Here is a 16,226-nt window from a genome sequence, read left to right on the forward strand (position 1 = left end):
TATAATTTCCATATGGGTTGCCCTTCACATTTAACCTGTAGCTTAAAATAGTTTATCTAGTCATTATTCACCTTATGTTGGATTTTTAAAATAGAGTGCTCTTTATAAAGTGGTAATATGTCATGATGGGGATTGAAGCAAGAACCTTTTGCGTGGTAGACAAGCACTCTAGTACCGAGGTACAGTCTGTGCTTTTTGCTTATTATTTAAGCCACATTCTCAGTACTTTGCCCAGGCTGGCGGTGAACTCACTCTGTAAACCTGACAGACGTTCCTTGAACTTAAGAGTCCTCCATCCTCAGCCTCCTATGTAATAACTATATTGTACAATTACAGTCCAGTTATGGAAAACAAATTTCAAGCGAAGGGAACAATTTGGACAAAAATATCAACAGGTGTTTTTGAGGGGGAACCTGTTCAAAGGGCTCTTCCTATTCCTAGACAAGAAGCTATATCCTATAATGTAGAATGATTTGGATTTAACTAATGTTATCCTAAGGGAAGGACTGGAAACTGAACTGTCCATTTGTTATAGTAATGGCTCATAAAGGTAACTCAGGCTGATAAGGGTACAGAAACGAGGTCTTCCATTGTTTTCTGTGCCATGGGGCAACCCCACTTGTCAGCAATTTTGTCTCCATGTCCTACCTGCCTTCAAGGCATGACACTTGGAAAAGAGCTAATGCCTAAGTTTCCCAAGAAGTGAGAAACCCCACAAACCCAGTGGCCTATGGAAGCCACACAGCAAGGGCAGAGTTCTTCATGACTGATTGACCCTCAACTCTGTCAATCACTTTAAACTCCAATTTTATACAAGGTCCACAGTCCCTGAGTTCTTTAGTACCTTCCACTATCTCTTAGCCCACATTTGTACAGAGGCAACACCTGACAATGAGGTAGCCTTTGACACAGTACCTACTAACCTACTTCCTAGGACTCCAAAGCTGACTCTACCTGCCTATCATGGGGACCACCCAGCTTCCTGATGAGACCATGAGCCCAAGTGGAAGGACCTGCTTCTAGTGAAGACATTCCCAGGAATAAAAGTAGGTCTGAATCGATGACCATAGTTATGAGTCATTCCTCTCTGACTGGAGTTTTTGTTTGTTGTTTGTTTCTTCAATCATATTTCCCAAGCAATAAATATTGCTTTCATCATATATAGAGTGGAAGGGGTGGCCATTACAAGGGCTTTGTTGCTCATAAGACTTTCTCAGCAACTGGGACTCTGTTACCATAAGACTTACAGATGGTGAAGGATTCTTCCCAGAGTCCCCCGTTCACTGGCTTCTACCTAGCTAAACTACACTCTTCTTCCATGAGAAAATGTTTCTTTTGTTTCGGTCTCCCCAACCACTCAACTTTCTCTGTGCCTTTCGCCTACAAATTTCTCAAAAGGAGAGTTGAGCTTCTTCTGACACTACAATCCCCATGACTCTCCCACAAAGAAAGCCTAACTACCCAAAAGGAGAGCAATGCCTGACCTACTCCAGTGAGATGTGCCAATTCTCATTCTTAGAATCTAACCAAGGAGTGGAAATTTTGACAATTGTTTTTAAAATGTGACAGTCTACAAAAAAAGGCAATAAACTCAGAAATGGCAAATAGATTTAATATAGAGTGTCGACTTCAATTGATTGATAGCGGTTGCCTAGAGTGCTGCATTGAATAAGTGTCTGAGAGTGCACCCTGGCTTGAGAAGAAGACGCTGTGATTAGCAATCTGGAAACACAAATAAAGGAAAATCAGTCAGTTGATATCTGGCAAACAGGTTACCATCTTTACACATGCCCCAGGCTTATCTTCAATCCAGGAGTCAGCTCCCCATCCCCCCCAAGACCCAGCCACCTCACTGCCCCCATGACAGATACCTGTATCTCACTTGTAGGAGAAACCACAGGCACCAGAGCTGCTACTGTTACTGGCCCCAGCTCCACTAAGGCCAGCGAAGAGCCCAAACGTGAGACTGGCAGTCAGACTGGGGTTGGTACTGAAGCCCCCACTGGCCCCAGCATTAGCACCAGAACCAGCAGTGCCACTGGTACTGACACTGGTACCAGCACTGGCACTGGCACCGGCACCAGTACCAGCACTGGCACCACTACTTTCTTGGGCTTTGGCTTTAGTTTCAGCTCCCGCCTGGATCCGGGCCTTTGCCCAGGGTCCAATATCAGCTTCATCCCAGTTGCAGGGCCCAGCAGCATTCTCAGAGCCAAGCCCAATGCCCATCTGAGCTCTAATCTCAGCCCTCGCCTTGGCTTCGGCAGCAGCCTCAGCCGCAGCCTTCAAATCTGCTTCCATTGCCTCTCGGTACTGAGCTGCCCATTCTTTGGGATCTTTCTTTTGCACCTGAAATGGAAATAATAACCCTTAGAAGGTTCACAATCAGAGAATTTAGCACCACTGTTTATAAGGTACCATACTACATGCTGTATGTCATGTAACTATACAGTTAGTACTACAAGTGATACTGCATCAACCATTGCAACCTTCCTTCAGCACTTAGCTAGCTCTGTGATTTGGATATATCACCCGACATCTTCTCTGAGGCTGCTTTTACATGGGCAGCACAACAATGCTGTATCGGTTGTAAAAATTAAATGATCAAGATACCATGCTTGTGACAGTTTATGACAACTCAGAAGTTTTAAAATGTCCAGATATGAACTTCAGCTCACTCTGAACATAGAATGCCCATCCCGGGGCACCCCATGACCTTCACATGCAAGCACAAATGGCTCTCCAATTACCTTACAGGCAAACTTGAGAACTTTCATCTTGCTGGTCTCGTAGTAAGAGCGTAGGCCCCAGAAGAACTCATACTCAGGAGGATTGCTATTGGGTACTCTAGCGTAGTCCAGGTACCTTTAAAGAAAAGAATCAAAGTCCATTTCCAGGGTCAGGTGTGGACCACTCATGAATGGACTAGTTTGGCTGTAGATGCATACTAAATGCTTTAGCCCTTCTCCAAAATGGAACTGTATCCTATTGGTCATGCCCAGAGGCCACATGGAAGAACTGGGGAGAAACGTGTGGGGCACTTGTTCACAGGGAGGACATGAGTCTTGTGCTCCTTGTTACATGGTGCCTGTTGGGTGTAAACAGAAGGGCCACTTTTAGAGTCCCTGCTCTGAGTACATCACACTGCAAGGATTTGGAAGGAGAACTGGCCAGGCTCTGGAAAGATCCACCGTTAAAAAAATGTCAAGGTTTTGTGGCACATGCCTTTAATTCCAGCTCTCAGGAGGCTGAAACAGGATGACCAGGAGTTAAAAGTCATCCCAAATGCACAAGTCAGTACCTGGCATTGTCCTAGGTTGCCTAAGGGTAGCACTGAAGACTATTTTGATGGAAAGAGTTTTTCGCTTTTTTTGAGACAATATTTCTTTGTGTAGCCTTGGCTGTCCTGGAACTCATTTTGTAGACCAAGCTGGCCTTAAACTCAGAAATCAACCTGCCTCTGCTTCCAAAGTGCTAGGATTAAAGGCCTGTGCCACCACCACTGGCAGAATGTAATTTTCATAAAGCACTACTTAGCAGAGTTAAAAGAATCATGTTCTAACCACAACTTTTCTTTTTTTTTTTTTTGTTCTTTTTTTTTTTCGGAGCTGGGGACCGAACCCAGGGCCTTGTGCTTCCTAGGTAAGCGCTCTACCACCGAGCTAAATCCCCAGCCCCTAACCACAACTTTTATTTGCTACCTGTGTAACCCAGAACAAACGACTTTTCACTTCATTTAGACTATTTCTACATATGTACATGACTCTTAATAACTGCTCCCTCAGAAAGTTGTTCTAAAACCACGTATGAAACAGAAATCTACGACTGCGCCCAGAATGAACCTGCCACTAGCATATATACATGTGCACATTCAGACCAAACACATGCTTGGGACACATCCATTATCAAAATAGACAGAATGTAAGGTAGACTCCAACAGCAGACAAAAGCACTTACTTCTGCTTCACAAACTCATCAGTAATGAGCTTCTTCACATCCCCAAAGAGTGAGTGATGTATCCTGACAATATAGAAAGCTCAAATAAACAAATAAATATAATCGGACCTGGTATACTTCCCAGATGCTGGCAGAGGCATTTAATTACAAGATAGAAAAAAGATTTACAGCACAAAGAAAGCTCCGTGGAAGCTCAAGAGATGGTTGAGAGGGTGAGCAGAGACAAGAGCCATTTCCCCATCCACACGGGTCAGAATCTTGGGCCCATTACCCAGCCCAGAATCCCCACCCCCAGCTCCACCAGACCACCAGGCTGATGTAATCCTGGGACCGTCCTCTCTTGCCAAAAGACAACATGGACAGCAAGCGCTGAGAGAGCCCAATCATACCCAGGGCGCAGCCCCAACTTGCGCAGCACCTCCCAGATGACAGCTGCAAGAGGAGGCAAGAAGGAGACAAGGACAGAAAATGAGCATCTGGAATTCAGGCAACAGCTACCTATTCAACTGCATGCCCAGCCACTCACCCTCACTGGACCGATTTCCATTCATGAAGATGATGCTAAGAAGCACCATGAGGAGGCCCAGCTTAGGTGAGTCCTTGGTCCTAAGACAGAGAAAATTTACGTTCATGAGCCGTCACCTGTAGGGCAATTTGTTGGGCCAGCCTCTCCTACATTCTGCAGATAGAGAATTCAGCCTACTCTATGGTTCCAGCTATCTGTGACCCAAGGCAAGGTGCGTGTACTCTTGAGCCAAGCTCTACATGCACCAAAATGGGAAACCACATGCTACTCCTACCTAGGGTTAGAAGGACACGGAAGAATGCCTGTCAACCCAGGAACGTGAACACTCTGTCAATGGATGTCTTGTCTTTCTCTCCAAAGTCCCAAACACCCCTGAGAGTTCTCCATGGAACTCCAGTGACATTCCTGCTCTCAAGCATCGTAGTCCTCCCCAGGAATCCCTCCCTCCTTTGAGAGTCATCCTTCCACAGCCAGGCCAGCACTTGGTAGAAGACAGAAGTAACAACAGGCTGATTTCCTGGAGGCTTGCTGGAGAGAGAGCCCCCTGGCGGCAGTAATGCCCCGCCCCAGGCTCTGGAACCTTTCTCTCAGTCTAGCAAGGAAGGCTATTACCCACAGGGATCCAGCCATGTGCGGGAGCTGGAACAGGGGCGTTTAGGCCATTTAGGCCCTCTTTCCTGAGCTTCTAATAGGCCATGGAGAGAGGGATGGATGGATAGAAGCAGAAGCCCCTTCCCACCCTAGCACTTTCCCAGCTTACGTTCCCAGGATGCCTGCATCAGTTGGCTCTAAGGTACTGAGAAGAATATACAAGTGGTCATTCTTGTCAATTTCTTTCAGTTGGATTCCAAATACCTATGGATAGGAAGAAGAGCTTATCAAATCATAAAATTCAGCCTCCTGTGCATCCTGCAGTTCCTTTATAGCTATGGGTGTTCTCTCTCTCTCTCTCTCTCTCTCTCTCTCTCTCTCTGAAAGAAAGTAATAGACTACCGTATATAAAGTACATAGTTAGGTGTTATTGCACATATAACAAACACTGGGTGGTTATCTATAGCATCTTTTTAGTTGGTGGGAATTTAGGGAGACAGAGGGGTGAGCATCTGCAATGCATGAGATGGAGTATCCAGCAGCAGACAGAAGTTTGAACTAAGCTGCACAGCTTTAGTACTAGGTGTGTTTCCACCACTGACTTGCTGTGTGGTCAGTGGCCACCCCTCCCTGGCCACCATGTGCTCATCTCCACAGGGATGAGGACGTAGTAGGTCGCTGCTTCCCTCCACAAGGGTGATCATATACCTTTCTTCTGTTTAAAGCTTCCCCGGTGTGCCCATCCCCCAGGGCTGCCCCTTCACCTTCTCCAAGGAATAGCCTGCTCGTTCAATGATTTCAGGGTATACATCCGTATATTCTTTGATGATGTCCTTCAGCATATCTGCAAATGAGAGTGTTGCAAGCATCTGTGCTGTAGAGATAGCGGGTAACCCCGATGCCCAGTTAAGACACTCTGTTGCCCATGCCATGGGTGGCAAAACCAGGTTGGGGGGCTTTTCAATAGAGACCCTACTGTTGGGAGAACTTTGCGAGAAGGGGCGGGAGCAGGAGAATGAAGGCTGTCCCCAGCACATTTGTAAGAAGGCAAGAAGGCAGAGCCCAGGAGAGGGACAGTGTTTGTGGGACTCTACCTGAGCGCCTGATGGGAATCTTTGTCTGATCTTTAGCCAACAGGTACTTCACCAAATCATTTGCCTAGGTGAGAAAGAAATGGTGAAAAGCCAAAAACAAACAACAAAAAACAAACCACAGCACACTCCAAAGCACAACAGAGAAGATATCAGGCAGGGCAATGGAAAAGGTGACCTGTCAAGGATGGAGTTCATACCCTTCCTTGTAAAAGGGCCACATCTCTGGGTGGGGGTGCTTCGGGTTCCTGGGATGACTGCAGCTTGGCAGCTCTTCTTCGGGCCTTGCCTCTCCGAGCTCTAGGTGACCTCAGGGAGAGCAAAGCTCTCCGAGCCCAGGCAGCCAACCGAGTCCTTGATGCCCTGCGGGCCCAGAACGCTATGGGTCCCCTTGAAGCTCTACGGGCCATGGAGGCCATTAGGGCCTTTGAGACCCTCCGACCACCTGTGGTTTCTGAAGTCTGACTCTGATCACTGTTGCCGTCCTCTTCCCCTTCCAGGTGTTTCCCCTGCATCAAAAGAGGGGAAGGTAGAGATCAGCAAGTGGTACAGATGGCTCTTTCTCCTAACTCAGTCTCTTCTGGAAAGTACCCCCAACCCTGTCTCTTCTGGGATACATCCCCCCAACCCTGCCCTTGTCATTAGAGTCTTCCTCACTGGACACTAGCCATCCTGAGTCATGGGCTTATCACTGACTACCAGTTGGGAATTTCCTCCCTGAGTGGATCAGGAACAAGTCAGAAATAAGGCCTGAGGCTTTTCGTCTTCCCACGTCCACCACTGACTCTGCTTCTAGCACCGTAGACTAGTCAGTCCTCTTTTTGGACATCAGGTTCCTGCTCAACAGAATGACACCATCGGAGTTAGTTTCAGATATGAGACTACACATGTGAATATGCCCACCTCAAGGCCTACAGTGTACAGCTACTCTGTAAATATAAAAACTGTGTTCCAGTCAGCCTGCAGCTATGCATATTCCTGCCTCATCTCCCCACCAGCCTGTGAGCTCTGTGGATACAAGAACTGTGACACACTCCTCTTAGTGTTCCCTGTGTCTTTCAGGAACACAGGAATCATTTTAATGTTGGCAGACAAATGAGCAAGATGAATGTGGAGAAGCAAGGACAGTTATGGCTGAGATCTTACCTTTTCGGTATTCTTGGCTTTGACCTTGGGCCGAGTATCCTGATTCTCCTGAACTTGGACAGCTGCACCCTCAGGCTCTGGTTCATCTGCCCCAGACTGAGAGGCAGGAGCCTCGGTCTCCGGAGTCTTTGTATTGACCTTAGAATCGGTAACAGAACTGACCGTTTTGGTCTGGGTTGCAGGCATTGTCATAGCCTGCAGGTCAGCCTTCTGTGTCTTGGTGTCAGCTGCTGGACTCTTGTTTTCAGCTGCCAGAACCTGGGTCTCACTCAGCTGTGTGGTAGGTGAGGCCTGGGTGGCAGCTGCCTCCGAAGCCTCTGGGGCCTTTGAGACCTCTGTCGCCTTTGGGTTCCCAGAGGCTTTGGGGACCTTTGCAGCTTCTGAGACCTCTGGTGCCTTTTTAGCCTTTGGTGTCTCTGAGACCTCCAAGTTCTGGGTCACAGTCAACAGGTCCTGCATCATGGAGCCGCTGTCCTTTTCTGAAGCTTTGCCCTGCAAGGGAAAGCAAAGAAGTTTACTGACCTTCTTCCCACCCTCAACAAGGCAAATGGTCCCAAAATTCCGAGGCTACACTTCTCTGACTAGCAAAGACTCTTACCTGCGGTGTGCTCCGACCACCCTAGCCTAAACAGGCCTCCCTTCTCTGAGTTACAAAGTAATGACAGAACAAGGGCCCGCCCACCCTCTCTCCCTTCCCTCTGGCCTACCCTCCACTGGGGAGAGGGGATGCACCCAGGCAAAGAAGTGGGTGGAGAATGACAAGGATGGGAGGAGAAGCTCCAAGGATTTAGGGCAGCAAAAGGGGCTGGAAAAGCAAAGCAACAAGAAAAGGGTGGGGGGGATCGGTCTTACCTGAGAGCGAGCTGGATCTGCACCACTCTCACTTGTGTCAGACATGTCTCAAGTTCACCTGGCAAAGCTGAGTTCAAAGAGAAGGCCTGGGTCAAGTGGAGAGCCCGCTGAACGTTGTATCCCTTGTTCTGCCTAGAAGCTGAGCCTCACCTTCTTTAGGGCCCCAAAGCCCAGCCCCTCCCCGAGCCCCAACCAGTAGGTGCTCAGATACAGAAATTCTGTCTCTAGGTCTCAGTTCTCTGCAGCCGCACCCTCCCCTCCTCCAGGAAGATGTGCCAGCGCGGCAGCTCTGAGGACCCCGCCCCCTTTTCCCAGCGCACCCCCCCCAGCCGCAGGCCTGGAGTGCGCATGCGCGTCTTCTGCAGCGCCCTTTCAACCCCGCCTGCTTTCCCAGTACAAACCCGTTCTTTGAAGTCCACCGTGCACATGCGCATTGAGCAGCTGGCCCTGTCTCTCTGCAAGCCCTACTCAACACGCCCCTTTCTAGCTATACATACAGCGCATGCGCAATGGCCATGGTCTCAGTCCAGCACCCAGCTCCTACACACGCCCCTCTCCAGGTCCGCAATGCTGTTCAGCCCCGCCCCCTCCCCAACAAGTCTTCCCTCCTTCCAAATTGTCGCAGTGTCTGGTGGTCCTAGCCCCTCCCCTACTCACATCCACCCTATCAATTTCACAGAGTCTCTAGGTCCCGCCCTTTATCCTAACACGCCCCCCTCCAAACGGTAAAACCCAAATTGGTTTGGCTCCTTCCCTGTAACACCCCCTCCTCAACTCAGGATAGAACTAGTGATTCCAACTTAGGCCCAGTCAAACGGGGTCCAGTCCCCTCCCTTCCTAGCTGGATGGATTCGGTAAGATTTGGCTCTTAAGGCAGGTTTTCTCCAACTCCAAGAGGGTGGGGCCGACCCCTAGCAGGCTCTCATCCAAAGCTGGGGCCCATGACTTACCTCGTCCTCCTGCAATTCCTGAGTGTGTCCACTCTCTCCAAGCCCCTCCGAAACTCAGATACTGCCCTCCCCACTAAAGGCCGGAAGTGGTCCCGCCCCTTTCCGCCTCCCTAGGGGGCCTCCGTCCCAGCCCGTCTGCCCCTCCCCCCTCAACACTCCTTATTTCCCCCCTCCCTATTCCCTCTGCCTGACTCCAGACTCCCTATTTCCCATCGCATTTCCTACTTACTCTACAAAAATCTCTTCCCATTCCTTACATCCTTCTCTGTACTACCTATGCACACCCCCCTCCCCAGTGTCCCTTAACCCTTCTCTGCATCCCCTATTCTCGTCCCTGGATCTCGCCTTACCCTTCTTATTCCCCCATATTCTTCCTTCTTCAAACATGCACAGTTCCCCCTTTCCTCCCCTCCACCTCTGCCAGTCTCTGCTGTCCAGTGCATATACAGCTTGCTACTTTCTTGGTCGACTTCATTCCCACACCGCATTAAATGCAGCACCTCTGCTCCAGCTACAGTGGTCAAATAAGAATTGCCCACCTGCCCAGCTATGGGTTTCAGGTAGTTAGAACCACTGTCTGCTCACCAGGAAAGCCCAATCTTGTTCCCTCACCTTGTCCTCCAGTGAGTCTGGGATGCGTGTGCCTGCTCCTCAGTCCCTCTCGAAGTCTCAGCCTCCTGGACTAGAGCTGCAGACAGCCCAGCCCAGCCCAGCCCCTTTCCGCAGCCCCCTACCCCCGCCCCTTCCTCGGGGGTGGGGCAATGGGGCCCTGCTCAATGCTGTCTGACGCCAAAGCCCATGTTTATGCCTCTGTACCAGGTTCGGTCTTGAAGCCCTTCCAACCCAAACTGCCCCAAGAAAACGATTCATTCATTGAAATTATTTATTTTATATCATTATTTTTCTTACTACAAAAGTTGTCATGTGAAAACCAGAAAAAGAGCAAAAATATGTAACAGAATATGAACGGCTATCTTTAATCTCCTTCTGCAGACATACTCATAATATTGAATATTTTGACAGACATTCCTCCATATTTTTTTAATTCATAGTCTGATTATTTGGGCTTTCTCCCTACACAGGCTACTGTTCTGTAACTGCTTTTTTCAAGTTATATATTCAAACCTCTTTCCCTTAGTGTATATTTTCTTAGTAATGTATAATGTTTTCTTGTAGAGATGTCCCATAGTTGATTTATTTAGTTCAGCTGCATGTACCTTCTGCATGTTTCTCCTTTTTCAAACTATTACAAACAATGCTACAAGGACATCCTGGTGTCTATATTGGACTGTTGTTTTATAATGTTTTGCTGATTCAAATCATTTGAAAGACTACCATTTTCAGAGTAAGTTAACTGTACAAAGTAATGACTTTTATGGCATTTACAAATTCACCCTCATTAACATTTCTCACTAGTTTGAAATGGCACTTCTGTTACCTCATACATTCACATAAATAATTGGGTGTCTTCGAGAGAACAAGATAAAATGTAAAGACAAAGAGAAGTAGACAAAATATCATTAGCAACAGAGCATGTGAATGCAGACCCAGAAAAAGCTTATTATAAACTATATTTCATAGAAACTATAGAAATGAAATTCAAGATCTTTCTTATACACAAATACAATCTGCTCCATGAGGTCACCTTTCCCCTTATTGAACAAATGAAAGATAACGAATCCCTATGCTCTATGGACAATTTGATTCACACACATTTTCATATAGCATCATGGCGGGTTTATATATTCGTTTCATTTTCTGTGAACTGTTACTTCCCCCAAGTTTGTAATGTCACCCTACCACTTTCTTATCTCCTAGGCTCTGTCTGCTGACCATTAGAGTAGTCTCTCATTTTCTTCCAATTCTGGTACCCCAAATTCCTATCCTTTCCAACTTATGACAAACTTTCAATACCAAGATAATAAAGTTCTCAAACCTGAGGGTCCTGAGGGTCTATGAAAGCACCCTACAGCTGGTCACCACATAGATGTTGTAGGTGTGTCTTTTAGAAGGTCTTAGATGTTGTATGGGGATTAAGTGTCTTCTTGGAACTAGAGAGCATAGCTATGACCTTGGTAGTCATCCAAACAAGCAGTGCTTGTGGTTTGGCCTAGAGTGTTAGCAGGGGAGATAGTGAGGAGATTGGCGGGGGGGCGGGGTGGACTGCTAGGACTTAATGAGTAATTAGATTGTGGAGGGATAGATTGGAAGAAAGAACATAGTCAAATATTGACATCTTTATTTAACAGAGAATGCAGATAGTGACTCTTTCACTGAGTCATGGAATAATGGAGTTAAAAAGAAATGAACGTTGATTTTATAATGGAGTTAAAAAAGAAACGAATGTTGATTTTATGACACCAGTGGTACATCCAGGTAGAAATGTCATATTGGCAGTTGAATAAGCATGTCTGAGAATCAAGAAAAAGGTCCGAGTTGAGGGTATCAATGTAGAAATTGGCACTTAATAAATGGGTCTTTAGTTCAAAGAAAGTACACCCAGGGGGAAGGAGAGCACCATACTGGAAGATACTGGAATCCCTGGGGGGATCATGCCTGGAGACCAGCAACAGGTATGGAGGAAATAAAAGAAAAGACACTATAAGGGGTGACCAAAGGAAAAACAGGAGAAAATATATGTTTTAAAGCGGTGGTTCTCAACTTGTCAGTTGCAACCCATTTGGGTCACATAGCAGTATCCTGAATATCAGACATAGTGTCTAGTATGCATGAGGCCCTGAGTTTGATCTCTATCACTGGTTTAAAGGAACACACATACTGCTGGTTTTTTTAAATAGCTGGACATGGTGGCAAACGCTGATAATCCCAGCATTTAGGGGCTAAGAGAGCAGTGTTTGCTAGTCTGGGCTATATATGGGGAGAGGAAGAAAAGGAGAAGAGAAGGAAGGAGAAGAGAGGGGGCAGGAATAAATGCGTTTATAATGTTAAATATTGCTAACACTGAGAAAAGCAACATGGAGAAATAAGTCTGGGCATGTTCACAGGTAAATCTCTGGTGAGCAAGGAAGGAAAAGCTTCAGGGCAGACATTTGCAGTCAGCTACTAATGACATAACCTAATATATATTCTATTTTTTTTTAGTAATAAAACATCTTATTTTTAGGATACATAAACTCTGACACTAGATAAAGGCCAGGAAGACTTTAGTTAAACTTTAGGGTAGTAGCATAGTAAAAGGAAAGAACCTAATTCCTGACAACTTTGCGAATGGACAGCCTGCCTCTGGATTTCTTTTAATGAGATACATTTATGTCTCATTCGGCCATTGTATTTTGGAGTCTACACTGTGCACCAGTTCCCTGGCAGTTCTCAGTGTCATATTGGCATTCATGACAGTGAGTGGATTTCAAGAAACACATATCCCTACTTGCCAGGCCTTTTCTTCTGAAAATTATATATACTTGCCCATATAGCACTTAAACAACACACTTCACTACCAGTCGATGCTTTCTCTCACCTACGCACGTCTTCCCGTGGAATTGCTTCCCATGTGCTACAATTTCCAACATTTAGAGTTCCAATGTTGACTCACTTGTGGTCTCTGGAGGAACAGAATTAGAACCTTGCATATTATCAAATTTAATGAAGTAAACTCAATCCAGCCCAATCATCAGCAGGGCAATGCCCTTCCTCACTTTTACTTCCTTCCTAACACAATGGCATAAATATCCTTATCTTAGGACCTAGAGATTAGAGAAGAGAAGCAACCTTATCTGATAAGAAAAACAAATTAGTTCAAAAATCTTTACCTTTCCACTAAAGAAAATTTCTTCCATTTTCTTCTTGTGAATGGTAGAATATTTTGATCAGCATTAATTTACAGAATCAGAAGAGTCCAAGTAATTATATCAAAGGCCTGTTTGCAAAACCATAGACAACCAGAAAAACAAAAAACAAAAAGCAAGATTATGGTCTGCGGGCACATGCTCTTGCCATAGAACCTGATAGTCTGATTTTGAGCCCAGAGTCCCATATGGTGGAAAGGGAGACTTGGTTCTAGAAAGTTGTCTTCTGACTTCCACATGCGCACAATGCATGTGCGAGCGCGCACACACACACAAACACATACGCATGCATGTATGCACACAAACACACAATGTGTAATCAAATGTTTTAAAAGAAAAGAGAAAGTACCTGAGATTACATAGGTCACACATACCAGCTTAGGGAAAACATGAGAAACTAAATTACCTTCAGATGTTTCAATTAAGGAAATAAAGAATCCTAGCTAAATATTGCTTAGCATAGAACACCTGGATGAAACTGACTTATGCAGAAATAATGATATTACAGACCCCTGAATCTGAAGGAGGGGGTTCAGAATATCCCTCCCACCAATCCTGCATAGCAAAATGTTCTTCCCCTAAACTATAACAGAACTGATGTTTCTGAATTTGGGGAAATTCAGAGACAGTGCTGGAAAGAGTGGCAAAAAAAAAAATCCTTCCAGAGCTACTTATCATTCCTTTTGTCACCGAAGCTGCACAGCATAGCAGGCTGTGAATTGCTCATCAGACTTTCTCCTTCAGATACCACAGCCGTTCTCAGTACTGGGGAAAGTCCCATGCCTCATGCTTGGTGGGACTTTTCTGCCCTCTACTCTCACTGCCAGCTAACTCCTTTCCATTTCAAAGTCTCTCCCTCTCCCATCTCCCTCTCTCTTCCTCTCCCTCTCTCCTCTCCTCCTTCCCCCTCTCCTTCCTCTTCCTCTCCTTCTCCCTCTTCCTCTCCTCCCTATTCCTTCCCTCTCGCCCCCTCTCCCTCTCTCCCTCTCCCTCTCTCCCTCTCCCTCTCTCCCTCTCTCCCTCTCCCTCTCTCTCCCACCTCCCTCTCGTTCTCCCTTTCCCTCTCCTCTTTTCCCTCTCCCTCTCCTCCTTCTCCTTCTCCCTCTCCCTCTCCTTTTCCTTCTCCCCTCTCTCCCCCACCTCCTGCCTCCTATGTAGACCTAGCTTTCCTAAAATTACCAAGTAGACTAGACTGATCTTCAACTCAGACAGCTCTTCCTGTCTCTACTTCTGGAGTGCTTGAATTAAAGGCAGCACCACTGTTTTAAGGCAATTTAAAGGGAAAGGTAGAGGTACCTTTTGTTAAATAAAAGGTAGATTCCCCATATACTCATATCTACCTGTGGACTAATACCACTTCTTCCAGATTTTTTTGTACAAAGAGGCTTCCTAAAATCAAGCTTCTGAGAAGGGAGTGGGCCATCTGAAAGAAAATGAATGAAGTCCAGGTATGCAATAGGCACCATCACAAAGGTGGCCCATGGTCATAAAAGGCTTAGATATGAGCAACTCATTTTCAAGCCCTCTTTTGGCTACAGGGGGCCAATTCTTTACTCCCCAGTAAACTTTCCAAAACATATAAAGACTTAAGTTTCTACATATTGTTAGAGAGAACAACATTAGGGAGTAAGCAAGATAACTTACCAGAGGCAAGCTTTCATCTAATGGGTGTCTAGTACAGAATGGATTTGAGCCCAGGTCAATGGATGTCAAGTACCAGAGTTTTAACCACTATACTACATTGCCTACGAGGTGTTAGGTCCCATATGCTCTCCAAGTGCTGTATTTTGATTTGGATGTTGTTTCACTCCCAAGGGTTCATGTGCTGAAAGCTTGGGAATTGGTGGAGTGGTCTGAATTGGTGGAATCTTTGAGAGTTGGGGCCAAGTGGAATGTGACCAGGTCACCAGGCTAATCACTGTTGGGAGAGATTAATGTCATTCTCTTGGGACTTGGGTTAGTTTTTCTCTAGTTGGGAATTGTCATTAAAAGACTCACAGCTCACAGTTTGCTCTCTCCTTGTTTGTGCTTCCACCATGATGCTGTTTGTCTTGTTGAGATTCAGCCAAGACTGCAGGAAGTGGGACCAACTGATCTTAGTCTTTGAACATGCAGCCTCAGGCACTTTGCTATAGCAATGGAAAGCAAAATAAAACACCAGCCCTCTGCCTAACTGTGTTAAGGACATCACGGTCTGATTTTCATCTGTGAAGACAAATCTAACTGGATATCCCCAGTTAGAAAGTATCATAAGACATACATTTTGAGCTAGGTGGGATAAACCTTCAAGCGCGGTGCTCCGGGCAGAGGCAGGACGATTGCCCCGCATTCCAGGCTATCCTTGCTTACATAGTGAGTTCTGGGCCAGCCAAGGGCTACAGTGTAAGACTCCAGTTCATGGAAAAGGTAATTTTATTTCATTTGTGAGACCAAAATAATGTTTTAAATATTATATTTTTTATTAAATTCTTAAGTGTACATGGTAACAACTTAAACAAAAGAATATAAAAATGGTTCTGTGCCTCAACCCTCCACATCTCCATTCTATACTTCTGAATCTTCCTTTTGAAATTTAAATTGTTTTTACCTTTTTATGGAAGCATATATTGTATTATTGACCGTATACCCGCCCTTTATCCCCTTTCCCTTTATCTGTCTTTGTCACCCTAGGCAGTCACTTCTGCCTTTATATACATGACTTTATGTATCTAATAACCACAAACAAGAGAAAACATATATGTCTTTCTGAGAGGAGTGTTATTTGTTTAATAATGTTATCACCTCCAGTTGGATCTATTTTCCTGCAAACAATGTAACTTGGTTCTCAAAGCCACCTTTTCATTTTCACATCCACCAATGGGTCTCTCTACAAGTCTTGATAACAGGATATGATTCTTCTTAGTTTATAAAATTTAGACAATATCCTATTAACTCCCCAAAATGACAATGACGATGTTCTTCATGAACAGAGCTTCCTTGCTTTTTCTCCCCACTCCCCTGCAATGTCTAGCATCAATCCTTTTTCTGTTATTACTTAATTTGGAGCCTGAAAATATGTATTTTCCCCATTATTTTCTACCTCTACTCCCTATTTTGTCCTTTTTGGACAATGATGTCAACTGCATGCCTTTTATTTTAGTTTTACAATATTTTATGTTTGGCATTATAATATAATTACATCTTTCCCCCTCCTTTTCCTTCCCCAATCCCTCCCAAGTTCTGTTCCCTTGCTTTCTATCAGTTAAATGGCCTCTTTTTTAAAATTGTGATTACATATATGCATGTGTATGTACATACATATCTCTAA

At 45.5% G+C, this 16,226-nt stretch overlaps 1 protein-coding gene and 1 non-coding gene across 9 annotated transcripts in view; both read right to left on the minus strand.

The window, feature by feature from the left end:
* Nucleotides 1–1,591: 1,591 nt before the first annotated feature.
* The window catches only part of Maged2 (MAGE family member D2), a 204,067-nt gene continuing 189,432 nt past the window's right edge, over nucleotides 1,592–16,226 (minus strand). For 2 of the 8 annotated variants that reach the window (XM_063279730.1, XM_063279729.1), the window contains exons 4-15: nucleotides 8,164–8,230; nucleotides 7,312–7,803; nucleotides 6,366–6,674; nucleotides 6,169–6,232; nucleotides 5,839–5,918; nucleotides 5,244–5,338; nucleotides 4,484–4,563; nucleotides 4,347–4,389; nucleotides 3,958–4,020; nucleotides 2,751–2,865; nucleotides 1,872–2,349; nucleotides 1,592–1,722 (exon numbers count right to left, since the gene is read on the minus strand). In XM_063279730.1, the coding sequence (XP_063135800.1) occupies nucleotides 1,879–2,349; nucleotides 2,751–2,865; nucleotides 3,958–4,020; nucleotides 4,347–4,389; nucleotides 4,484–4,563; nucleotides 5,244–5,338; nucleotides 5,839–5,918; nucleotides 6,169–6,232; nucleotides 6,366–6,674; nucleotides 7,312–7,803; nucleotides 8,164–8,208 (1,857 nt within the window). In that variant the 5' untranslated portion in view covers nucleotides 8,209–8,230 and the 3' untranslated portion in view covers nucleotides 1,592–1,722; nucleotides 1,872–1,878. Of the gene's footprint in view, nucleotides 2,350–2,750; nucleotides 2,866–3,957; nucleotides 4,021–4,346; nucleotides 4,390–4,483; nucleotides 4,564–5,243; nucleotides 5,339–5,838; nucleotides 5,919–6,168; nucleotides 6,233–6,365; nucleotides 6,675–7,311; nucleotides 7,804–8,163; nucleotides 8,231–8,313; nucleotides 8,498–8,564; nucleotides 8,591–9,113; nucleotides 9,185–9,725; nucleotides 9,769–16,226 lie in introns of those variants that run through there. The other 6 variants (XM_017593115.3, XM_006237924.5, NM_001271109.1 and 3 more) reach the window with 6 other exon arrangements.
* LOC120099525 (small nucleolar RNA SNORA11) lies at nucleotides 3,029–3,143 on the minus strand. The gene has a single exon (XR_005498686.1). It is a non-coding gene; the product is annotated as a small nucleolar RNA SNORA11 (small nucleolar RNA).

Source organism: Rattus norvegicus, chromosome X (assembly GCF_036323735.1).
Source record: "Rattus norvegicus strain BN/NHsdMcwi chromosome X, GRCr8, whole genome shotgun sequence".
Lineage (NCBI taxonomy): Eukaryota > Metazoa > Chordata > Mammalia > Rodentia > Muridae > Rattus > Rattus norvegicus.